Raw genomic sequence first — 27172 nt, 5'->3', positions numbered from 1 at the left:
CTTCTTTTTGAAAAGTTTCTTTTAACGTATTTTGCAAGGCAGGCCTGCCTAACAAATTCTCTCATTTTTGTTTGTCTGCAAAAGTCTTTAATTCTCATCCCCCCCCCTTTTTTTTATCTTGAGTTTTTGTTTTCATTTTTGTTAATTTTTTTTAAGTGAAGGAGAGAAAAAAAATTTTTTGGCAGCTGGCTGGTATAGGGATCAAACACCAGACCTTGGTATTATCAGTACCATGCTCTAAGCAACATAACTAACTGGCAATTCCTCTTCTTCATTTGTTAAGAATAAGTTAGCTGAATACAGAATTCTAGGTTGGTGGCTTCTTTCTTTCAACACTTTAAATATTTCACTCTACTATCTGCTTGTTTGTGTCATTTCTGAAGACAATTCTGATGTAATTCTTTTCTTTGCTTCTCTATAGGTGAGGTGGAGTTTTTTCCCTCTTCTGCTTCTTTCAAGATTTTGCCTTTGTCTTTGATTCTCTGCAGTTTAATATGATATACCTAGGTGTAGGTTTTTTGGTATTTATTCTCTTGGTGTTCTCTGAGCTTCCTGGATATGTAGTTGATGTCAATCATTAATTTTAGAAAATTTCTTCATTATTAATTCAAATATTTCTTCTATTCCTTTCTCTTCTCCTTCTAATGGTCCCATTATGCATACATTTCACTTTTTGTAATTGCCCAACAGTTCTCAGATATTCTGTACTTGTCTTTTTTTCTTCTTGGCTTTCAGTTTTGGAAGTTTCTATTGACATTTCTTTAACCTCACTGATTCTTTCATTGGTTATTTCTAGTCTATTAATGAGCCCATCGAAGGCATTGTTAATTTCTGTTACAGTGTTTTTTATTTCTAGCATTAAAATTTTTTTTCTTAGATTTTCCATCTCTCTGTTTTTACATGTTGCCTACTTTTTCCTCTATAGCCTTGTCATATTAATCACAGCTGTTTTAAATTCCCAGTCTGAAATTCTAACATCTCTGCCATATGTGAGTTAGGTTCTGATGCTTGCTCTGTCCCTTCAAACTGCGTGTGTGTGTGTGTGTGTGTGTGTGTGTGTGTGTGTGTGTGTGTGAGTGTGTGCATGTGTGTGGGTATGTGTGCATGTGTGTGGGGGGGTTTCTGTCTTTTGCCTTATGCCTTGTAAGTTTTTGTTGAAAGCCAGACATGGTTTATTGGCTAAAGGGAATTGATGTAAATAGGCCTTTAATCTGAGGATTTATGTTTATTTGACTAGAAGTTAGGTTGTATTTACTGTTTGTTAGAGTTGTAGGTATCAGAGGCTTAAACTTCCACTTCCTCTGGTGTCTTTGTTTTTGTCTTCTCTTTTGTCTTTTGTTTTCCCTAAAGACTTATTCTTACATAAGATCTGAGACATGCAGTTCTTTCAGTTGTATTCCCATCACGAAGTCCTATGGATGTGGTAGTAAAGTTTGGTAGAAGGGAAAGTGTTTATATATTCCTATGATTAGGTCTCAGTCTTTTAGTGAGTATGTGCCTCTGGACTATGCCATTCACAAATGCATCTGGGTTTTTTTTTTTTTACACACTTAAGTGATACAGGAAGGCTAGAGGAGATTGGAGGTAGATATTTCCCTCCACCCTCCCAACCCACCCCCACCACCCCCACCACCCCACCCCTGTCAGTTTGACTCTGGCGACATTGTTTCTTTTGAGGACAGGCCTTGTTAAGAAGAACTGAGTGCTTTGGGTGTGTATCAAAATGGCTACTCTTCCCCTTTCACTGCCAGAAGCAGTAGGAGATTTTTCTCTGATCTTCACTGTGAGAACCTGGTAGGGCTCCTGGAGGTAGATAAAACTTACAAAAGGGTAAGGTTCCTCAATACTAGCCTCTCCTGGATTTTTTTTAACTCTTAAACTTGTCCACACTGAGTCTGTAGCAATTCATCAATTACAACCTAAGTTTTCCTACCCTGGTACTGGTTCCATGGAGGTTTTTGCTCCTGAGCCTCTGCTCAGTTAATTTGGGATTCTCTGTATCTGCCTGTCTGTCTAATTTTCGGGGGCAGCAAGTTAGTCCTATGACTTCAATTCTCTGAAGCATTTAAGAAGAGTTGCTGATTATCAATTTGTTCAGCTTTTATCTTGTGAGGATGGGAGTGATGACTTACATGCTAGACCAGAAACTGTAAGTCCCTTTCTTGTTGTTTTATAAAGTTGATTTTTAACTCTTTTTCTTGTTTTCTTCTCTTTTATGTTTGTTGTTATTCCCTCTTTCACTTTTCTTTTAGTGATTAATATGAAAATTACAACATACATCCCAAAGTACCATAGTCTTAATTTTTCTTGCTACTTTTACCATCTTCACAGACATGCAAAGATTTAGAACATTTTAACTCCATGTACCCCTTCTAGTTTATTTGCTGTTGTTGACTTCTTCTTCAATATTCTCTATATTTTAAACTCTATAAGATACTTTTGATTATCTATAAAATAAATCTTCATTTAAATTTATGCACATTTTACCCTTTTTGTTGCTATTCATTCCTTTCTTCGAGTTTCCATGTGAGACTTGTTTTGTTCTGCCTGAAAAACTTCCTCTAATATTTAGTACATGTCTGCTGGTCATGAATTCTTAGTTTTCTTGTGTGTGAAAACATCTTTATTTCACTTTCATTTTTAAAGTATACAGAGGTCTTCAAAAAGTTAATGGAAAGATTTGAATTATCTTTTAATTCAATTTTTCCACGAACTTTTTGAAGAACCCTCATATTTTTTCTAGGAATAGAATTTTCTTTCAGTGCTTTGAATCTGTTCATTGTTTTCTAGCTTCCATTGTTTAGAATTGTTCTTATGAAAATAATATGACTTTTTATCTTAGGCTATTTTTAAAGTTTATCTTTTTCCCTTGGTTTTTAGAGGTTTTAGTATTATGTGCCTAGATATGCTTTATTTTAACACTTTATAAAATTGACTTATAACTTACAAACAGTAAAATAATCAAAGCCTAAGTATCAACTTGATGAATTACTATCATGAACAAACCCATATGATTATGACCTAGACCGAGAAACAGAAATTGCCAGTATCCCAAAAGCCCACTTTGTGTTCTTTCCCAATTTTTGCCTTTTCCCAGAAGTAACCACCTATCTTAGTCTGTTTTCTTCTGCTATAACAGAATATCAGAGACTTGGTAATTTGTAGAGAAAAGAGATTTATTTGGCTTATGGTTCTGGAGGCTGGGAAGTCCAAGACCAAGGGGTTACATCTTGTGAGGTCCTTCTGGCTGCATTTTAACGTGGTGAAAGGCATCACGTGGCGAGAGAACATGTGCATATGAGAGAGACAGTGAGGAAAAGGGGGCTGAATTCCCCTCTTTTATAACTAACCCACTTCCTCAATAACTAACCCACTCCCCCAACAACAGCCTTAATCCATTCATGGGCAGTGCCCCCATGACCTAATTACCGTTTAAAGGTCCCACCTCTTAGTACTGTTACAATGGCAATTAAGTTTCAATGTGAGTTTTGAAGGGGACATTCAAACCATAACACCACCATACTAACTTCTACAATTCTTTTTTTTTTTTTGGTACCTGGCCAGTATGGGGATCTGAACCCTTGGCCTTGGTGTTATCAGCATACTAACTTCTAATTGAGTATTTTTCTTTTGATTTATCGCACTTGGGATTCATAGGGCTTCTTGAATTTGCGACTTGATATAAACCATTTTGGAAAATAGTCATAATTTTTAAAAATAGTTTTTCTGTTTATTCTTCCGATCTTTCATAGTTACACATATCTTAGACTTTCTCATGTATTACCTAGGTCTCGTACCCTCTCTTCTATGTTTTCTATCTCTTTGATTCTAAAAGCTGTTTTTCCCAGTTCTAGAATGCTCTCTTAGGTATATGTAATCTGGTACTAAATTCATCCACATAATTCTAAACTTGAATTATTGTAAAAATAATCAAATATATGCCTGTTTTTCTTATTTTCTTTTCTTACACAAAGGTAATACACTTTAAATGCTCTTTTGTACTATTTTTCTATTAATAATGTATAGTGGAAGTCACTTGACAGTAATCCCTTTTATTCCCTTTTTTCCCCAGCTTTATTGTGGTATATTTATATACCATGCAATTCACCCATTATAAGAATACAGTTACATGATTTTTAGTACATTTATACAGTTGTACAACCATCACCAAAATCCGCTTTTAGAACATTTCCATTACCTCAAAAAGTTTCCTTGTACCCATTTAGCCAGCTCCTGCTCCTCCTCTCAGTCCCAGGTAACCACATGTCTGCGTTCACTCCCAGTCCCAGGTAACCACATGTCTGCTCCATAGTTTTCTTATTCTAGAAATTTTATGAATAAGACATTGTATAGTCCAGAATATAGTCTATCTTTGTAAATTTTCTGTTTGCCCTTGAAAAGAATGTGTATTTTGCTGTTTTTGTGTGGAATGTTCTATAATTTCAAGTAGGTCATGCTGGTCTATTGGTCTTGTATATCCTTACTGATTTCTCTGTATTTTTTAAATTAATAATTTATTATTTTATTTTATCATTATACAATATAATCACTTTTTGTGTCCCTTTACCAATTTCTTCCTAACCCCCATTCTCCTCCCCCTTTCCCACCTCTGGTGTTCCATTCTCTCCTTTTGAGAGTTCAAGGAATTATTGTAATTCTTCTATCTTTCTTTCTTTTCTTTTCTTTTCAGCTCCCACTTATGAGTGAGGACATGCAGTATTTCTCTTACTGTACCTGGCTTATTTCACTTAATATAATTTTCTCTAAGTTTGTCCATGTTGCTGAAAATGACAGAATTTCATTTCTTTTTATGGCAAAGTAGTAGTCCATTGAGTATATATACCACATTTTCCTTATCCAACTGTCCGTCAATGGACATTTAGGTTGGTTCCAAGTCTTAGCTATTGTAAACAGAGCTGCAATGAACATGGGAGTGCAGGTATCCCTTCAACATGATGATTTCCATTCCTTTGGGTATACACCCAGCAGCAGGATTGCTGGATTGTGTGGCAGTTCTATCTGTAGTTGTTTGAGGAGTCTCCATACTGCTCTCCATAATGGCTGCACTAATTTACAGTCCCACCAACAGTGTAGCAGGGTTCCCCTTTCTCCACATTCTTGCCAGCATTTGTTATTCTTTGTCTTTTTATACTGGCTAGTCTAACTGGCATGAGATGATATCTCAATATGGTTTTGATTTTGCATTTCCCTGATGCTTAATGATATTGAGTATATTTTCATGTGTCTGGCCATTTTTATATTTTCCTTTGAGAAATCCCTGAAATTCCTGTTCAGCTCCATTGCCCATTATTTAATTGGGTTGCTTGTTTTTTTACTGTTAAGTTATTTGAGTTCCTTTTATATTCTGGATATTAATCCCATGTCGGATGCATAGTTTACAAATATTTTCTCCCATTTCGTAGGTTGTCTTTTTGCTCTGTTAACTGTTTCTTTTGAGGTGCAGAAGCTTTTTAGTTTGATATAATCCCATTTGTTCATTTTTCCTTTTGTTGCCTGTGCTTTTGGAGTCTTGTTCATAAAGTCTTTGCCCAGTCCTGCTTCCTAAAGTCTTTCCCCTATGTTTTCTTTTAGTAGTTTTATAGTTTTGGGTCTTATATATGCCTTTAATCCATTTTGAGTTGATTTTAGAATATGGTCGGAGGTACAGGTCTAATTTCATCCTTCTACATATGGATGTCCAGTTTTCCCAGCACCACTTAATGAAGAGGCTGTCATTTCCTCAGTGTATGCTCCTGTTGCCCTTGTGCAATATCAGTTGTCTGTAAGTATGTATGTTGATTTCAGGATTCTCCATTCTGTTTCATTGGCCTGGATATCTGTTTTTATGCCAGTACCATGCTGTTTTGGTTATTATAGCTTCATAGTATAATTTGAAGACAAGTAGTATGTGTCTGGCTTTATTTATTTATTCTTTTGCTCATGATTGCTTTGGCTATTTGGGGTCTTTTGTTGTTCCATATGAATGTTAGAATTGTTTTTTCTATCTCTGTGAAGAATGTCATTGGTATTTTGGTGGACATTGCATTGAATCTGTAGATCGCTTTGGGTAGTATGGACATTTTCACAATGTTAATTCTTCCAATCCAAAAGTATGGAATGGCTTTTCATCTTTTTGTGTCCTCTTTAATTTCTTTCAGCAGTGATTTGTAGTTCTCATTGTAGAGACCTTTCACCTCCTTGGTTAAATTGATTCCTAGAGGGGTTTTTTTGTTTTTTGGTTTTTGGTTTGGGGAGGTTTTTTTGGTGACTATTATAAATGGGTTTGCTTTCTTGATTTCTTTTTCTTCCAGTTCATTGTTGGAGCATAAAAAAGCTACTGCTTTTTGCATATTGATTTTGTGTCCTGCACCTTTACTTAAATTTTTTATTAGCTCTAAGAGTTGTTTGGTAGAGTCTTTAGGGTTTTCTCTATACAGGATCATGTCATCTGCAAACAGGGACAGTCTGACTTTTTGTCTTTTCCAATCTGGATGCCTTTTATTTCTTTCTCTTGCCTGATTGCTCTGGCTAGTACTTCCAATACTATGTTAAACAGGAGTGGTGAGAGTAGGCATCCTTGTCTTGTTCCCATTCTTTAAAAAGCTGAAAAGCTTTTCCCTATTCAGGATGATATTGGTGGTGGGTTTGTCATATAAGGCTTTTATAGTATTAATACTTTCCTTTTATACCTAATTTTCTGTGAGTCTTTATCTTGAAGGGATGTTGAATTTTGTCAAATGCTTTTTCTGTATTTATTGAGATAACCGTATGTTTTTTGTCCTTGATTTTGTTGCTGTGGTATGTCACATTAATTGACTTGTGTATGTTGAAACATCCTCGCATCCCTGGGATTAATCCCACTTGATCATGGTGTGTAATTTTTTTGATGTGTTGCTATATTCTGATTGCTAATATTTTGTTGAGGATTTTGGCATCTATGTTCATCAGAAATATTGGCATATAGTTTTTTGTTGTTGTATCTTTGTCTGGTTTTGGTATCAGGGTGATGCTGGCCTCATAGAATGTGTTTGGGAGAATGGCTTCTGTTTCAAGTTTTTGGAATAGTTTGAAGAGAATCAGTATAAATTCCTTTTTAAAGGTATGGTAGAGTGCCAGGCCATCCCGGTGGAAAATCCTAAAGATTAGATTATAAGAAAAGAAAATAGAAGCCATGTTTCAAAGACCTATATCACAGACATTTCATCAGTTTGTAAGACATGAGTCTGAAATAACTAGCAGTTTGGTTCTTGAAAGATCTCTGAATTGTGTGCAGTTACTTGGGCGAGAGGGTCAAGACCCTTTTATGAGACAGGTGGAAGGAAAAAAAATCCAGTCACAATATTTTCCCTAGCAGCAAATGAGATGTGGTGATCAGTGGATAGTGAAGTACAACAAATGGGTGATGTCAGTCAAAAGACAACATGGTGTAGAATATCAGTATTTTGGCCAGGCTTCAGAGACGTGGCCTATCAGTATGTGAAAAAGAGGTCTCAAGTTTATGGGGAAGGGAAGGTAGACTATGGTGAATACATGGATAAAAATAATGTGAGGTGACAAGCAACAGCAATTATAGCTGATAACATATTTCTGAGTGACCAGACAAAAGAGAAGGTGTAGACTGGATGATTTTTCTTTGGCCACTGTTTGGTACAGTCTCATTTCCAAAATCAGGTATAGTCTTTATAGTTTCTCATTAAAATACTCATATATATAAATGGTTTAGTAGAATTCAGCAGTAGAGCCATCCAGCCCTGGGCCTTTCTTTGTTGGGAGATTGCTGATTACTGTTTAAATCTTGTTGCTTGTTATTGGTCTGTTCAGGTTTTCTGTTTCTTCTTGGTTCAGTCTTGGTAGTCAGTATGTGTCCAAAATGTATCCATTTCCTCGAGGTTTTCAAATTTGTTGGTGTATAGTTGTTCATAATAGTCCCTGATGATTATTTGTATTTCTGTGGTATTTATTATAATGTCTCCTTTTTCGTTTCTAACTTTTGTTATTTGGGTCTGTGCTGTTCTTTTTTTAGTTAGCCTCTCAATAAACCAACTTTTTGTTTCATTGATCTTTCATATTGTTTTTTGGGTCTCTATTTCATTTAGTTCTGCTCTGATCTTAATTATTTATTTTGGTCTACTATTTGGGAATTGGATTGTTCCTGTTTTTTGTTCTTTGATATGTAACATTAGGTTGTTTACTTGAAATCTTTCTGTTCTTTTGATGTAAGTGTTTATTGCAATAAAATTCCCTCTTAGTACTGCTTTTGCAGTATCCCACAGGTTTGGGTATGATGTCTTTGTTTTCATTAGTTTTAAGAAATTATTTGATTTCCTGTTTAATTTCTTCTTGAATCCATAGATTCAAAAGCATGTTGATTAATTTCCATGTGTTTATTTATTTTCCTGAATTGCTCTTGTTATTAGTCTCTCATTTAACTCCATTGTGGTCTGAAAAGATACTTGAAATGATTTCAATTTTTTAAAATTTGTTGAGATTTGATTTGTGACCTAACAAAAAAGGAATAAAAGATATTTGCGACATCTAAACAAAAATCAATAAAATGCTAGGAGTATTTCAATACCTTTCAATATTAACTCTAAATGTAAAGGGATTAAATTCCCCACTTAAAAGACACAGACTGACTGACTGGATTGAAAAGATGGGTCCAACAATATGCTGCCTTCAAGAGACTCACCTGACCTCTAAAGGCAGACATAAACTAAGAGTGAAAGGATGGAAAAAGATATGTCATGCAAATAGAAATGACAAATGAGCTAGAGTAGCTATTCTTATATCAGATAAAACAGACTTTAAATAAAAAACCATAAAAAGAGATAAAGAAGACCACTATATAATGATAAAAGTATCTATCCATCAAGAAGACATAACAATCATAGATATATATGCACCCAACATCGGAGCAGCCAGATTTATAAAGCAGACACTATTAGATCTAAAGAATGATATAGACACTAACACCATAATAGCGGGAAACCTGAACACCCCATTCTCAACATTGGACAGATCATCTAGGCAAAAAATCAATAGAGAAACACAGACCTAAACAACACTTTAGACCAATTGGACCTGGCAGATACCTACAGAACATTCCACCCAACAACCTCAGAATACTCATTCTTCTCATCAGCACATGGAAAATTCTCCAGGACAGACCACATGTTAGGTCACACAGCAAGTCTCAACAAATTCAAAAAATTAGAACTATTCCATGTATTTTTTCTGATCACAATGGATTAAAATTAGAAATCAATAACAAACAAAACTCTGGAAACTATACAAACATATGGAAATTAAACAACATTCTACTTAATGACATATGGGTCCAAGAAGAAATTAAACAGGAAATCAAAAAATTTCTTGAAAATAATGACACATCATACCAAAGTCTGTGGGATACTGCAAAAGCATTATTATTTTTTTTTTTTAAGTTATTTTTGTTGTTGTTGTTGTTGTTGTTGGTTTTTCGTGACCGGCACTCAGCCAGTGAGTGCACCGGTCATTCCTATATAGGATCCGAACCCGCGGCGGGAGCGTCGCGGCGCTCCCAGCGCAGCACCCTACCGAGTGTGCCACGGGCTCGGCCCCAAAAGCATTATTAAGGGGGAAATTTATTGCATTAAAAGCTTACTTCAGAAGAATGGAAAGATGGAAAATAAACAACCTAACACTTCACCTTAAAGATACAGAAAAACAAGAATAATCCAAACCCAAAATTAGTAGACAGAAAGAAATAATTCAGATCAGAGCAGAACTAAAGGAAATAGAAACCTGAAAAACAATACAAAAGTTCAATGAAAGAAAAAGTTGGTTTTTTTAAAAGATAAATAAAATCAACAAACCTTTAGCAAGGCTAACTAAGAAAAGAAGAAAGAAGACCCAAATAACAAAAATTAGTACAGAAAAAGGTGATATTACAACTGACACCTCAGAAATACAAGAAATCCTTAGAGACTACTATAAACAATTATATGCCAACAAATTTGAAAATCTGGAGGAAATGAATAAATTTCTGGACACATACAAACTACAAACTGAGCCAAGAAGATATAGAAAATCTGAACAGACCAATAACAATAAAAAAGAGATTGAAGCTGTTATCAGAAGGCTCCCAACAAATAAAAGCCCAGGACTGGATGGCTTCACTGCAGAGTCCTACCAAACCTTCAAAGAGGAACTGATACCAATTCTCTACAAATTATTCCAAAAGATCAAAACAGAGGCCATTCTCCCAAACTCATTCTATGAGGCAAACATTATCCTGATACCAAAACCAGACAAAGATAAATCAAAAATAGAAAACTACAGGCCAATATCCTTGATGAATACAAATGCAAAAATCCTCAATAAAACACTAGCTAACAGAATACAGCAACACATACACAAAATTATACACCACGATCAAGTGGGATTCACCCCAGGGATGCAAGGTTGTTTCAACATACACAAATCAATAAATGTGATACCCTACATCGATAAAAGCAAAGACAAAAAACATATGATCGTCTCTATAGATGCTGAAAAAGCATTTGACAAAATTCAACATTCTTTCATGATAAAGACATTCTACAAGTCAGGTATAGATGGAAAGTATCTCAACATGATTAAAGCCATATATGATAAGCCCACTGCCAGTATCATTCTTAATGGGGAAAAGCTGAAAGGATGCTCACAATCACCACTCCTATTCAACATAGTGTTGGAAGTACTAGCCAGAGCAATCAGAGAAGAGAAGGAAATAAAGGGCATCCAGATTGGAAAAGATGAAGTCAAACTGTCCCTGTTTGTGGATGCTATGATCCTATATATTGAACAGCCTAAAGCCTCTACAAAAAAACTCTTAGAGTTGATAAATGTTTTCAGCAAATTTGCAGGATACAAAATCAACACACAAAAATCAGTAGCATTTCTATACTCCATCAGTGAACATGCAGAAAAATAAATCAAGAAAGCTAGCCCATTTACAATAGCCACCAAAAAAATAAAATACTTAGGAATAAAGTTAACCATGGATATGAAAAATCTCTATGAAGAGAACTACAAACCAATATTGAAAGAAATTAAAGAGGACACAAGAAGATGTCAAGATATCCCACGCTCTTGGATTAGAAGAATTAACATTGTCAAAATGTCCATATTACCCAAAGTGATGTACAGATTCAAGGCAATCCCCATCAAAATTCCAATGACATTTTACTCAGAAGTGGAAAAAACAATCCAGACATTTATATGAAATAAGGAAAGACCAAGCATAGCCAAAGCAATCCTGAGCAAAAAAAATAAAGCTGGAGGCATAACACTACCTGCTTTAAACTATATTACAAAGCTATAATAAACAACAGTATGGTACTGGCATAAAAACATACACACGATTCAATGGAATAGAATAGAGAACCCAGAAATCAACCCATACACCTGCAGCCATCTGACCTTTGACAAAGGCAGCAAGTCCACACATTGGGGAAGAGACTGCCTCTTCAACAAATGGTGCTGGGAAAACTAGATATTCATATGTAGGAGAATGAAACTAGAACCGTACCTCTCACCATATACCAAAATCAACTCAAAGTGGTTTAAAGAATTAAATATACATCCTGAAACAATAAAACTCCTTAAAGAAAACATAGGGGAAACACTCCAGGAAATAGGAGTGGGTACAGACTTCATGAATATGACACCAAAAGCACAGGCAACTAAAGGAAAAATAAACAAATGGAATTATATCAAACTAAAAAGCTTCTGTACAGCCAAAGAAACAATCAACAGAGTGAAAAGACAACCAACAGAGTGGGACAAAATATTTGCAAAATATACATCCGACAAAGTATTATACCCAGAATATTCAAGGAACTCAAACAGCTTTACAGCAAAAAACCAAATAACCCAATTTTAAAATGAGCAAAAGAGCTGAATAGGCATTTCTCAAAGGAAGATATAGGAATGGCCAACAGACACATGAAAAAATGCTCAACATCACTTAGCATATCGGGAATGCAAATCAAGACTACTTTGAGATACCATCTCACTCCAGTCAGGATGGCTAATATCCAAAAGACTGAGAATGATAAGTGCTGGAGAGGTTGTGGAGAAAAAGGAACTCTCATACATGGTTGGTGGGACTGCAAAATGGTTCAGCCTTTATGGAAAATGGTATGGCGGTTCCTTAAACAATTACAGAGGTCTACCATATGACCCAGCTATTCCACTGCTGGGAATATACCCAGATGAATGGAAATCATCATGCTGAAGGGATACCTGCACTCCAATGTTTACTGCAGCACTGTTTGTAATAGCCAAGAGTTGTAACCAGCCCAAATGTCCATCGCAGATGAATGGATAAGGAAACTGTGGTATATCTACACAATGGAATTCTACTATGCTATAAAAAAAGAATGAAATACTACCATTTGCAACAACATGGATGGACTTAGAGAAAATTATATTAAGTGAAGCAAGTCAGGCACAGAAAGAAATATCACATGTTCTCACTTATCTGTGGGAGCTAAAAATAAACAAATAAACACACAAATAAAGGCGGGGAGAAGATACAACAATCACAGCAATTCATTGAATTTTTTAAGACAAGTGAAGAGATATGATGTGGGGAGGGCAGGGGAGAGTGAGGGGGGAAGAGAAATGTGTAAAGGGTCATGAAAATAAGCTATAATGTATATTGAGAAGTTAAAATTTAAAAAAAAATTGTTGAGATTTGATTTGTGGCCTAACATATGGTCTATCCTGGAGAATGTTCCATGTGCTGATGAGAAGAATGTATATTTTGTAGTTGTAGATGAAATGTTCTGTAGATATCTGCCAGGTCCAGTTGGTCTAAAGTGTAGTTTAGGTCCTGTGTTTCTTTGTTGATTTGTTGCCTCGATGATTTATCCAGTGCCGACAGAAGGGTGTTCATGTCCCCAGCTATTATTGTATTGAGGTCTGTCTCTCTCCTTAAGTGTGATAATGTTTCCTTTATATATATATTGGAGCACCAATGTTGGGAGCATATATATTTTATAATTATTATGTCTTCTTATTGTGTAGATCCCTTCATAATTATATAGTGGCCTTCTTTTTCTCTTTTTATGGTTATTGGTTTAACATCTATTTTATCAAAGAATAGCCACTCCTGCTCATTTTTGGTTTCCATTTGTGTGGTATATCTTTGTACATCCCTTCACTATTAGTCTGTGTGTCTTCACAGGTGAGGAAGAGTCTCTTGAAAACAGTACACAGATGGGTCAAGCTTTTTAATCCAATCAGTCTGCCTATGTCTTTTGACTGAGGAGTTTAATTCGTTTACATTTAGGGTTGTTATTGAGAGGTATTGTCTTATTCCTGGCATTTTATTGATTTTTGTTTGGATGTTTTAAATATCTTTTGTTCCTTTTTTCCTGTTAGTCTTTGATGTTTGTTGGTTTTTTGTGGTGACAAGATTTAGTTTCTTTCTCTTACTCATTTATATTTTTGTTCTACCAGTAGGTTTTCTTCTTTCTGTGTACTTCTGGTAGTGATTGTCATTTTTTGGATTCCAGATGCAGGACTCCCTTGAGGATTTCTTGTAGGGCTAGTCATGTGATGATGAACTCCTGCAGTTTTTGTTTATCTGGAAAATACACTATTTTCCCCTCATTTCTGAAGGATAGTCTTGCCTGGTATAGTATTCTTGGGTAGCAGATTTTTCTTTTAGTATCTTGAATATATCATCCCATTTTCTTTTGGTATGTAGAGTTTCTGTTGAGAAGTTTGCTGTTAGTCTGATAGGGGCTCCCTTATACATGACTTGACACTTTTCTCTTGCTGCTTTTAAGATTTTCTCTTTGTCTTTGAGTTTTCCCAGTTCTAGTATGATGTGTCTCAGAGAGGATCTTTTTGGATTGAATCTGTTTGGGGATCTTCGACCCTCCTGGATCTGAATGTCCATATCTCTCCCCATACCTGGGAAGGGAAGTTTTCCATTTTTATTTCATTGAACAGGTTTTCCATACTTTTCCTTTCTCCTCCCCTTCCAGAACATCCATGATTCTAATGTTTGTGTGCTTCAGGTTGTCTGCTAGCTCTCTTAGATTTTCTTCATTTTTTAAAATTCTTTTTTTCAAAATTTATTTATTTACTTTTTTTTTTTTTTTTTGTGACCGGTAAGGAGATCGTAACCCTTGGCTTGGTGTTGCCCACACCGCACCCAGCCAGTGAGCGCACCGGCCATCCCTATATAGGATCCAAACCCACGGCAGGAGTACCACTGTGCTCCCAGCGTCGCACTCTCCCGAGTGAGCCACGGGGTTGGCCCTATTTACTATTATTATTATTTTTTTTTTTTACATTCTAAGATGTTGTTTTAGAACATTTGTGGGGAGGGGAGAGAGGAGGAGGGGGAAGGGGCTGACCCACAGATGGCTCCTTCACTGGCCTGGTTGCAGAAGGCAGAGGGGGCTTGGCCAAGGCCTGCCTGCTCCCCCCAATTCTGGTTTGGGAGCCCAGGGGACTTCTGGCTGTGGCTCAGTCATTTCTGGGCTGGATGCATACATGGGGTCAGGGGGCATTCCTGAGGCCCTTGCCCACCCCACTCTGAAATCTCCTTTGTCTAATATTGTTAGAGCCCCTCCAGCTGTCACTTGATTCATGTTAGTATTGTGTATAGTTTTCCACCCATTACTCTTAATTTATTTGTATCTTTAAATTATGTTTCTCTACTCAGCATGTAGTTAAGTCTTGCTTATTTTAACCAATCTTATAATCATGACCTTTTAATGAGATTGTTTAGACCATTTACATGTAATGTGATAATAGATACTGTTATGTTTGAATCTACCATCTTACACTTTGTTTTCTGTTTTGCCTATCTGCTTTTTGTTCCAAGATTTCCCATTTTCTGCTTTTCTTTGGATTGGCTATTTTATGTTATTCCACTTTTTTCTCCTTTGTTGATTTAGTAGCTACCAGTTTTTATTCTATTAGTGATTTCTTTAGGGTTATAGTATACCTTTTTAACTCAACACAGTATATCTTCAGTTATAATTATACTACAGGTTGATCATCCCAAATCCAAAAATTTGAAATCTGAAATGCTTCAAAATCCAAAACTTTTTGAGCTCCTACATGATGCTTAAAGGAAGTATTTGTTGGAGCATTTTGGATTTCAGATTTTTGGATTTGGAATGCTCCACCATTAAGTATAATGCAAATATTCCAAAATCTGAAGAAATCCAAAATCCAAAACACTTGTTATCCCAAGCATTTCAACCTGTGAGATATATATATATATATATATATATATATGTGTGATATATGTATAAACATGCAATATATGTAGAAGACTATATATACTTGTACTTCATATATATGTGAAGATTAAAAAATATAAGAACATATGTCAAGGATAAAAAGTATAGTAAAATTATACTAGTTCATATATATGAAGCATTACAAGTTGCAGCAGTATACTTCCATTTCCCTCCTCCTGGCCTAGTTATATTTTTTTCATACATGTTACTTGTTGCAGGTGTTGTAAACTCCATAGCACATTATTGTTATTTTGCTCTAAATAGTCCCTTTATTCTTCTGTGTAGATCCAGGTGTCCATCTACCTGAAACCCCCATTAACATTTATTATCACATATGTGTACTGGTAATGAATCTTTTTAATTTCTATACATTTGGGGAAAAAACAGTGAATTTTTATTTCAGTTTTTGTATTTTTCTTTAGAAGTTGCATTTAGTTCTTTTTAATATCTCCTATTTTTCTTTCCGTTTTATTCATGTTTTGCTTTAACTCCTTCAGCATGTTTATAATAACTCTTCTAACATTCATGTCTGCTAATTGTATTAACCACTTCTACGTCTGTATCTATTGACTGATTTTTCTTCTTATGGATATTGTGAATTTTATATTGATAAATGCTGTAAATTTTGTATTCCTTTAAAGAGCTTTAGACTTTACTTTTTTAGGTAGTTAAATTACTATGGGATTAGTTTGATCTTTTCAATAATAATTGTTTTTAAGCTTTCTTATGGCAGTTTTAGAGTAGCCTTTACTCTAAGGCTAGGTTAGCTTCACTGTTAAGGTGATCCCTCTCATGTCACCTCTGAATTTCTCTGGTGTTCAACAAAGACTCAACTCTGGTTAGCAAGAACTCATCTCCCAGTCCTGTGTGATCTCTGGAAGCTATTCAGTTTACAGGTCCCCAGACATTCTTTGCCTGGCCTCTTGGAGTTTTACTCTGCTCATGCATGCCTTAGAATTTATCAGTAGAATCAGGAGAAGACCTATGTAGATTCCTGGAACACCTTTTCCGTTCATCTTCCTCCTCTCTGGTAGTCTGCCCACAAATTCTAGCCACTTCGGTCTTTCTTTCCTCAACTTGGCAATACTGCCAACCTCTGATTTTGATCACCTCCCTGCTGTGTAGTCTATAAAGGGCTTCCAGGCAGACAGCTGTGGCAATCATAGGAATCACCTTATTCATCTCTCTTCTCTCAGGGGCCATAGTCCTACACTGGCTATTGTACAATTTCAAAAACAGTTGTTTCATTAATTTTGTCCAGTGTTCTATTGTTTACAGCAGGAGAATAAGTACAGTCCTGGTTATTCCATCCAGGCCATAAAAGTGGAAGTTGACATCATTCAACGTTAAAAACATTTTTACAGCAGTTTTTATTTTGGGAATGCAGGGCAAGGAAAGAGATTGAATACCAGGAACTGATGTTTCTTTTAACTGGAGGAGTAAGTCTTAAGAGTGCTGAGAAAAATCCTGACCCAACTTGGCTACAGGATAAAAGCTGGGAGGAAATTTGTCGTGCAAGTGAATTTCCTGCCTTCAGAGGAATCAGGTAGATGTTTAAATTTGATGACTTAGTATTGAATAGTGATGGGTAAATTTGTACTGTAATCTAGTGATTTTTAAGGGGTCCTATTGCTGTCTTGTTTCTTCCCCTTGCTCAGCAATCTCTTTTTAAATTTTTCCCAACAAAAAGATTAATTATTAAACTTTTTTCCCATTAGGAAGCATTTTTGTGACAATATATTAGAATGGCGGGAAATCTATGACAGTAAAGAGCCACAAAATGCTAAATTTCCAGCACCACTGGATAAGAAGCTAAATGAACTACAGAAAATAATAATTCTTCGGTGCTTAAGACCTGATAAGGTAAAAGAGAAATGTACTGTATTTGGAACCCAGATAATTTGGCATTTATGAAGTATCATTTAAAGTTATTGTTATTTGGTTCTTTAACTCCTAGGGTTCATTGAGCTCCTAGAATCTGTGGATTTATTGTTTTCCTCAATTTGGCAATATTTTTGGCCATTATTTCTTCCAACAGTTTTGCCCCCATCCAGGATTCCAATTACATTTGACTGCTTAATATTATGCTATATGTGTTTGTTACTCTGTTAATTATTTTTTAGTCTTTTGTATCTCTGTGCATCAGTTTGGATAGTTTCTGTTATTGTCTTAACATCTGTTGATTTCTTCTTTTGTAGTATCTATTCTGCTATTAATCCCATCAAATTAATTTTTACTTCGGTAATTAAATATTTCAGTTGTAGAAATATTGGCTGGTTTTTAAAAAATATGTTTTATTTCTCTTTTCACTCTGCTCATATTTTCCTTCAAATACTTGAACACAGTTATAACTTTTTAAATCCTCGATTGCTAATTCTGTAATTTCTGGATGTGTTTCTATTGACTGATTTTACTCATGGTTATAGATTATGTTTTCCTGTTTCTTGGCATGGACAGTAATGTTTAGTTGGATGTTGGACATTGTGAATGGTACATTGTTGATGGTTTGGATTTTGTTATCTTCCTATAAAGATGGTTGAGTTTTGTTCTGCTAGTTCAGGGGTCAGCAAACAACACATATGGGCTGAATTTAGCACATGACCTCTTTTGTCCAACCCATGGACTAAGAATTTTTTTTGCATTTTTAAAGGGTGTTTCAAAAAGAAGAATAAAAATATGAAGCAGTAACTGTATATGTCTCTGAAAGCCTAAAATATTTACTATTTTGCCCTCTATAGAAAAAGTTTGCCAACCCCTGTGGCTGTGAGTTAAATACTTAAGTTTGAATTGCCCCCTTTGAAGACTGTTTTTAAGATTTTTTATGGGTGGTATAGAATAGCCTTTATTCATTGGATAGTTTAGCCCTACTACTAAAGGGTTACCCTCTGGGACCTTTACTGAATGCCCCAAGTGATCACCAAGGACTCTCCAATGTGGCTCTTGGGGACTTGAATGAGTCCCAGCCTTGCATGAATTCTGGTAGCTCCCCAGATCCTTAGCTCCTAACTCCGCATTTGCACTTTGCTTGGCATGCACACCATGGTATTCAGCAAAGGTACAAAGGTACTGTTATACAGTTTTCCAGGCTCTTCCTAGATTGTTGTCTCCTAATTGGAACTCTGCAAATTCCAGTAGCTTTGGCCTACTTGAACTTTTTTTCCTGTCTTCCCAACTCAGCATCATTGTATTGTTCTGCTTTCAATCACTCTCCGTGTTCTGGAGCTGGAACATACCTCTAAAAAGAAAGCTGAAGGAATAATAAGGCTCACTTTGTTTCCTTTCTCAGGGATCACAGTCCTCTACCACCTATGACCCAATGTCTGAAAATGATGGTTTCATTAATTTTGTCCGTTTTTTAGTTATTTATGGTGAGAGAGTAAATCTGGTTCCTATAACTCTCTCATGGCTAGAAGCAGAAGGTGATGAAAAATCTTGTACATGTCACATTATCAGTTTAAACATGCACAGAAGTCTTTCTACAGGTGAGATAAATAGGCTGATACCAATTTTCACACATTCAGGACAGGTGATTATATATTACAAAATTATATATTTTAAAATATTAAAATATATTTTAATAGAGTCGGCCTTTTTTTTTTTTTTTCCTGGTGGCTGGCTAGTACTGGGATCCAAACCCTTGACCTTAGTGTTATAAGGCAGCACTCTAACCAACTGAGCTAACCAGCCAGCCTGAAATTTTTTATTAAAAAGAAAAAAAACTGAGTTCATACATGTAATTTAAATTTTAAATAGTGTTAAAGAAAAACTATTTATGACAAATATTAAAATAGTAAGGAAGACTTTGTTCAAGACTATTACAATAGGTAGGTGTCAAGATGTCACAATAAAGAGTGAGATAGGGCTCAGCTCTGAATACAGTAGAGACAGCTGGGGATTTATAACCAAGGAGCACGGTGGGAGAAAATTACTGAGAAGAGACATCAAGGATAATGGGAATTCTTGCTAAACTGATCTAACAGGATTCTAGGCCTGGGTAATCAGATAGCACCTGGGGGACTGTGGGTGATGATGAATTTGATCAGATATGGAGGGTGATCAGATATTGAATGTGGAGGATTCTCACTAAAATGACTTAGCAAGATTCTTGCTACAACTGGGCTCTTGAGGACAGGTTTAGTAGAAAAAAGGGCTCAGAGGAGCCTATATAAGGTTCGGTAGAGGAGAGAATCTTTATAAGTAAGTTACTTCACCTTTCTGAGCTCCAGTTACACCACATATATTTGTTGAAAGTGATTGCAGTAGTCCTTTCCTCCCTTCATTCCATCCTTCCTTCCTCCCCCTTTTATGTTTTTAATAGTCTCACAAGGAGCTTTATCTAATGCTTCATTCTATCTCTGGGTAGATTCAGAGGTCTACATAACTATTTGATTCCTTACTCCAGATCCCAAAGACCTTTGTACATTGCCAAAACTTACCTCATTCTTCCCTACCTGATAGTTGTGTGTGTATGTATATGTGTGTGTATGTGTGTGTGTGTGTTCCCTTCTCACTAGACATAAGTCCCTTGAAGTCCAAAACAATGCTTTATTCATTCTTTTATCACCAATAGCCTCCCCTCTTCATGGTAAACTGAGGAATGAATGGCTTCGAATCTGCCTATTTGCACTCCATAGAATGGCTCCCTGATGGGCCATGGAGATGTTGTTTCATTACCAAGTAAGGGGTTACTGCTTTGTCTGCCATGCTTATACAACATAGCACTTACCCAGTAGAATACACAATGATTATCTGCTTATTTATTAGGGTCTCCCAGTAGACTGTGAGCTTCTCTAGGGTAGGATCTCTGTTTTATTTTGCTCTAGGACTTAGAGCCAATGTCTGGCAGATGGAGAATCTCAGTAAATATCTATGAATTGAGTTAGATTGAATTGAATTAAACTAAATTGCATTAAAACCTGTATTCAGGGTTCTCCAGAGAAATAGAACAAAAAGCAGTGTGAGAAGAAATTGGGTTAATTGATTTTAAAGAATTGGCTCATGTGATTGTGGAGGCTGGCTAATCTGCAAGGTAGGCTGGCAAGCTGGGGACCCCAGAAGAGTTGATGTTGCAGCTCAAATCCAAAGACAGTCTGCTGGCAGAAGTCCCTCTTTCTCAAGAGAAATCAGTCTTTTTTTTCTCTTAAGGCCTTCAACTAATTGGATGAGGCCCACTCACAGTATGGAGGGTAGTCTGCTTAACTCAAAGTCTACTGATTTAGATACTAATCTCATCTAAAAAATACCTTCACAGCAACATGTAGACTGCTATTTGACCAAATATCTGGGCATCATGGTCTAACAGACCATCTTTGGCTCATTTATATAACAATGTAATAGGTGAAAAATGATATGTAAGTATAGTTATAATTTGTATTTTTTCTTATTATGAATATTAGCGTAAAGACTTAGCTGCTGTAACAAAGAGACCTAAAATACAGTGTCTTAAATAAAATAGAAGTTAATTTATTTCTCTCCTAACAGCCCAGAGGCAAATGATTAAGGTCTGGCAGGGCAGCTTAGTTCTTGAGAGATCATCCAGAAATTCAGATTTTTTCCTCTCATGCTAAGAGAATCCCTTATAGTATGGTCCTCATCAGCAAGATTGAAGCAGGCTGGTGAACACTATACCTGTTGAAGAGGGAAAGAAAGGGTTGAAGGCAAACACCTTTTTTTTTTTTTTTTTTTTTTTTAAATTTTATTTTGTCGATATACATTGTAGCTGATTAATGCTCCCCATCACCAAAACCTCCCTCCCTTCTCCCTCCCCCCTCCCCCCCAACAATGTCCTTTCTGTTTGCTTGTTGTATCAACTTCAAATAATTGTTGTTGTTATATCTTCTTCCCCCCCCCCCCCGGTTTGTGTGTGTGTGTGTGTATGTGTGTGTGTGTGAATTTATATATTAATTTTTAGCTCCCTCCAATAAGTGAGAACATGTGGTATTTCTCTTTCTGTGCCTGACTTGTTTCACTTAATATAATTCTCTCAAGGTCCATCCATGTTGTTGCAAATGGCAGTATTTCATTCGTTTTTATAGCTGAGTAGTATTCCATTGTGTAGATGTACCACATTTTCCGTATCCACTCATCTGATGATGGGCATTTGGGCTGGTTCCAACTCTTGGCTATTGTAAAGAGTGCTGCGATGAACATTGGGGAACAGGTATACCTTCGACTTGATGATTTCCATTCCTCTGGGTATATTCCCAGCAGTGGGATGGCTGGGTCGTATGGTAGATCTATTTGCAATTGTTTAAGGAACCTCCATACCATTTTCCATAGAGGCTGCACCATTTTGCAGTCCCACCAACAATGTATGAGAGTTCCTTTTTCTCTGCAGCCTCGCCAGCATTTATCGTTCATAGTCTTTTGGATTTTAGCCATCCTAACTGGGGTTAGATGGTATCTCAATGTGGTTTTTATTTGCATTTCCCGGATGCTGAGTGATGTTGAGCATCTTTTCATATGTCTGTTGGCCATTTGGATATCTTCCTTAGAGAAATGCCTACTTAGCTCTTTTGCCCATTTTTTAATTGGGTTGCTTGTTTTCTTCTTGTAAAGTTGTTTGAGTTCCTTATATATTCTGGATATTAATCCTTTGTCAGATGTATATTTTGCAAATATTTTCTCCCACTCTGTTGGTTGTCTTTTAACTCTTTTAATTGTTTCTTTTGCTGTGCAGAAGCTTTTTAGTTTGATATAATCCCATTTGTTTATTTTTCCTTTGGTTGCCCGTGCTTTTGGGGTCGTATTCATGAAGTCTGTGCCCAGTCCTATTTCCTGAAGTGTTTCCCCTATGTTTTCTTTAAGAAGTTTTATTGTCTCAGGGTGTATATTTAAATCCTTAATCCATTTTGAGTTGATTTTAGTATACGGTGAGAGGTATGGATCTAGTTTCATTCTCCTGCATATCGATATCCAGTTTTCCCAGCACCACTTGCTGAAGAGGCAGTCCCTTCCCCAGTGAATAGGCTTGGTGCCTTTGTCAAAGATCAGATGGCAGTAAGTGTGTGGGTTGATTTCTGGATTCTCTATTCTATTCCATTGGTCAGTGTGTCTGTTTTTATGCCAGTACCATACTGTTTTGGTTATTATAGCTTTGTAGTATAGCTTAAAGTCAGGTAGTGTTATGCCTCCAGCTTTATTTTTTTTGCTGAGCATTGCTTTGGCTATTCGTGGTCTTTTATTGTTCCATATAAATGTCTGAATAGTTTTTTCCATTTCTGAGAAAAATGTCTTTGGAATTTTGATGGGGATTGCATTGAATTTGTATATCACTTTGGGTAGTATGGACATTTTCACTATGTTGATTCTTCCAATCCAAGAGCATGGAATATCTTTCCATCTTCTTGTATCCTCTCTAATTTCTCTCAGCAGTGGTTTGTAGTTCTCATTATAGAGATTTTTCACCTCCTTGGTTAACTCAATTCCTAAGTATTTTATTTTTTTGGTGGCTATTGTAAATGGGCAGGCTTTCTTGATTTCTCCTTCTGCATGTTCACTATTGGAGAAAAGAAATGCTACTGATTTTTGTGTGTTGATTTTGTATCCTGCTACTGTGCTGAAATCATTTATCAATTCCAACAGTTTTTTTGTAGAGGTTTTAGGCTGTTCGATATATAGGATCATGTCATCTGCAAACAGGGACAGTTTGACTTCATCTTTTCCAATCTGGATGCCCTTTATTTCCTTCTCTTCTCTGATTGCTCTGGCTAGTACTTCCAACACTATGTTGAATAGGAGTGGTGAGAGTGGGCATCCTTGTCTAGTGCCTGTTCTTAAAGGAAAAGCTTTCAGCTTTTCCCCATTCAGGATGATATTGGCAGTGGGTTTGGCATATATGGCTTTAATTATGTTGAGATACTTTCCCTCTATACCTAACTTATAGAGGGTCTTTGTCATGAATGAGTGCTGAACTTTATCAAATGCTTTTTCAGCGTCTATAGAGATGATCATATGGTCCTTGTGTTTGAGTTTATTAATATGGTGTATCACATTTATTGATTTGCGTATGTTGAACCAACCTTGCATCCCTGGGATGAATCCCACTTGATCGTGATGAATAATTTTTCGTATGTGTTGCTGTATTCTGTTTGCTAGTATTTTAGTGAGGATTTTTGCATCTATATTCATCAAGGATATCGGCCTGTAGTTTTCTTTTTTGGTTATATCTTTACCTGGTTTTGGTATCAGGATGATGTTTGCTTCATAGAATGAGTTTGGGAGATTTGCGTCCGTTTCAATCTTTTGGAATAGTTTGTAAAGAATCGGTGTCAATTCCTCTTTGAATGTTTGGTAAAATTCTGCTGTGAATCCATCTGGTCCTGGGCTTTTCTTTGTTGGGAGCCTTCTGATAACAGCTTCAATCTCCTTTATTGTTATTGGTCTGTTCAAATTTTCTACGTCTTCACGGTTCAGTTTTGGGAGCTTGTGTGTGTCCAGAAATTTATCCATTTCCTCCAGATTTTCAAATTTGTTGGCGTATAGTTGTTTATAGTAGTCTCGAATGATTCCTTGTATTTCAGATGAATCAGTTGTAATATCGCCTTTTTCATTTCTAATTTTTGTTATTTGAGTCTTCTCTCTTCTTTTTTTTGTTAGCCAAGCTAATGGTTTGTCAATTTTATTTATCTTTTCAAAAAACCAACTTTTTGATTCGTTGATCTTTTGAATTGTTTTTTGGTTTTCAATTTCATTCAGTTCTGCTCTGATCTTAATGATTTCTTTCCGTCTGCTAACTTTAGGATTGGATTGTTCTTGTTTTTCTAGTTCTTTAAGGTGAAGTGTTAGGTTGTTCACTTGCCATCTTTCCATTCTTCTGAAGTGAGCATTTAATGCAATAAATTTTCCCCTCAATACTGCTTTTGCAGTATCCCACAGGTTTTGGTATGATGTATCATTGTTTTCATTAGTTTCAATAAACTTTTTGATTTCCTGCTTGATTTCTTCTTGGACCCATATGTCATTAAGTAGAATGCTGTTTAATTTCCATGTGTTTGTATAGTTTCCAGAGTTTTGTTTGTTATTAATTTCTAGTTTTAATCCATTGTGGTCTGAGAAGATACATGGGATAATTGCAATTTTTTTGAATTTATTGAGACTTGATTTGTGACCTAATATGTGATCTATCCTGGAGAATGATCCATGTGCTGATGAGAAGAATGAATATTCTGAGGTTGTTGGGTGGAATGTTCTGTAGATATCTGCCAATTCCAATTGGTCTAGAGTCTTGTTTAGATCTTGTGTTTCTCTACTGATTCTTTGCCTAGATGATCTGTCTAATATTGACAGTGGAGTGTTCAGGTCCCCTGCTATTATGGTATTAGTGTCTATTTCCTTCTTTAGGTCTAATAGAGTTTGTTTTATAAATCTGGCTGCTCCAACATTGGGTGCGTACATATTTATGATTGTTATGTCTTCTTGATGGATCAGTCCTTTTATCATTAAGTAGTGTCCCTCATTGTCTCTTTTTATGGTTTTTAGTTTAAAGTCTATTTTGTCAGATATAAGAATAGCCACTCCAGCTCGTTTTTCTTTTCTGTTTGCATGGTAAATCTTTTTCCATCCTTTCACTCTTAGTCTGTGTGAATCTTTATGGGTGAGGTGGGTCTCTTGTAGGCAGCATATAGTTGGGTCCTGCTTTTTGATCCAGTCAGCCAGTCTGTGTCTTTTAATTGGGGAATTTAAGCCTTTAACATTAAGAGTTGTTATTGAAAGGTGTTGATTTATTCCTAGCATTTTATTGGTTGTTTGGTTGTCTTAGGTGTCTTTTGTTCCTTGCTTTCTGATTTACTGTTTGGTTTCTTTGTTTGTTGGTTCCTTAGGTTGTAGATAGTGTTTTTGTTAGCTTGTTTTCTCTTCATGAATGCCATTTTTATTGTACTAGCGGGTTTTGATTTTTCTTGGGTTTTTATGGCAGTGGTAGTTATTTTTCAGGAACCAAACCCAGTACTCCCTTCAGGATTTCTTGTAAGGGTGGTCTTGTGGTAGTGAACTCCCGCAGTTTTTGTTTGTCTGAGAAATATACTATTTGCCCCTCATTTCGGAAGGATAGCCTTGCAGGGTAGAGTATTCTTGGCTGGCAATCTTTGTCTTTTAGTATTTTGAAAATATCATCCCATTCCTTTCTAGCTTTTAGGGTTTGTGATGAAAAGTCTGATGTTAACCTGATTGGGGCTCCCTTATAGGTGATTTGACGCTTCTCTCTTGCAGCTTTTAAGATTCTCTCTTTGTCTCTGAGTTTTGCCAATTTGACTATGACATGTCTTGGAGAAGGCCTTTTTGGGTTGAATACGTTTGGAGATCGTTGAGCTTCCTGGATCTGAAGATCAGTGATTTTTCCTATACCTGGGAAGTTTTCTGCCACTATTTTGTTGAATATGTTTTCAATGGAATCTCCATTTTCCTCCCCTTCTGGAATACCCATGACTCGGATATTTGAGCGCTTGAGGTTGTCTGATATCTCTCTCAGATTTTCTTCCATGTCCTTGATTCTTTTCTCTTTCTTTTTGTCTGCTTGTGTTATTTCAAACAGCCCATCTTCAAGTTCAGAGGTTCTCTCTTCAACTTCGACAAGCCTGCTGGTTAAACTCTCCGTTGTGTTTTTTATTTCGCTGAATAACTTCTTCAGTTCAGCAAGTTCTGCTACATTTTTTTTCAGGACATTGATTTCCTTGTATATTTCCTCTTTCAGATCCTGTATACTTTTCCTCATTTCATCATGATGTCTAGCTGAGTTTTCTTGTATCTCATTCAGTTTCCTTAGAATTATCACTCGAAATTCCTTGTCAGTTATTTCAAGGGCTTCTTGTTCTATAGGATCTAGAGTATGAGATTTATTAACTTTTGGTGGTGTACTTTCTTGATTTTTTGTATTTCTGGTGTCTTTTTTTTGGTGTTTATTCATTGTGGCAGGGGGTTTCACAGTCCACCGGTTTAAGACTAATGACTAACTAGGATGTTGCTGTGGTTGCCAATTTGGTATGGCTCCCGCCGTGACTGCTCAGTTGGCCTCTAGTGTCTTGTGTGTGTGGTTGCCTCGGGTCTTGGGCTTCTCCGGGGAGCCACCTTTCTGGTCAGCTTGTACTCTGCTGGGCTGGTGGATCACGTACCACAGGGTGTGTGATCTCTGTTGAGCTTTCACTTTCTGTACAGGACTTCTCCCCGTTCCGTGTGCTCTGGCCCAGGCTGTTAGATCGTGCAGTGGCGACCCCACCGGGTGTGTGGTTCCTGTCGAGTCTCCGCCTCCCTGGCCGCACGTCTCCCCCCTCTGTGCACACTGTGCTGGGCTGGGGCGTGTGTTCTGCACCCCTCGTCTATCAGCTGGGCCTTCAAGACCCTGCTCAGCACCGCCTCGCCCAGGAAGTCCACCAGGTTTCTGCTAGGCACAGACGACCGGTCTCTCTGGGTGCCTTTGTAGCACTGTGTAGATCTTTTTCGGGTCTTGTTCACCTTTGTATCCCCCCGGTATAAACCGAGTCTAGTGCCCGCCTGCAGCCTGCTCTCCGGCAGGTTCAAGCGGACCTGGGAACTCTCCTACCACACTATTCCCAACCAGAAATTCGTTAGGCTTTTTTCCAAACTGGTGGTCGCAGAGATGGTATCTGCCTCCCAGTAACAGGAAGTTTACCGGGGCGGAGTACAGGGTGTGGTGGAGTGACAGTCGGCCCGCCCGTACTTCCTAGCCCTCCCAAAACTGGTCGGGACGCCCCACACCCACAGCCCTGCCAGAGAACCGCGGAGGGAGTGGGAGAGGAGGTCGGCCCGCAGGGCCCGGAAAGCCCCGCGCCAGGCCAAGCAAATGGGCTCAGTGATGGCCGAGCAGGGCGGAGCTGCCCGCACCTGGGAAAATGGAGGCAGCACCGGGGCAATGAGTGGCCTGG

At 36.9% G+C, this 27172-nt stretch overlaps 1 protein-coding gene and 1 pseudogene across 1 annotated transcript in view; both read left to right on the top strand.

The window, feature by feature from the left end:
- DNAH12 (dynein axonemal heavy chain 12) overlaps positions 1 to 27172 on the top strand; it is a 248469-nt gene that overhangs the window by 186918 nt on the left and 34379 nt on the right. Inside the window, exons 60-61 of the mRNA XM_063113846.1 lie at positions 16681 to 16839; positions 17012 to 17156. Of these exons, the coding sequence (XP_062969916.1) occupies positions 16681 to 16839; positions 17012 to 17156 (304 nt within the window). The remainder of the gene's footprint in view (positions 1 to 16680; positions 16840 to 17011; positions 17157 to 27172) is intronic.
- LOC134390852 (single-stranded DNA-binding protein, mitochondrial-like) lies at positions 7172 to 7617 on the top strand (annotated as a pseudogene).

The sequence above is a fragment of the Cynocephalus volans genome, chromosome 11, assembly GCF_027409185.1.
Source record: "Cynocephalus volans isolate mCynVol1 chromosome 11, mCynVol1.pri, whole genome shotgun sequence".
Taxonomy (NCBI): domain Eukaryota; kingdom Metazoa; phylum Chordata; class Mammalia; order Dermoptera; family Cynocephalidae; genus Cynocephalus; species Cynocephalus volans.
Note: the sequence above shows the minus strand (reverse complement) of the source record. Positions and strands in the feature narration are given on the sequence as shown.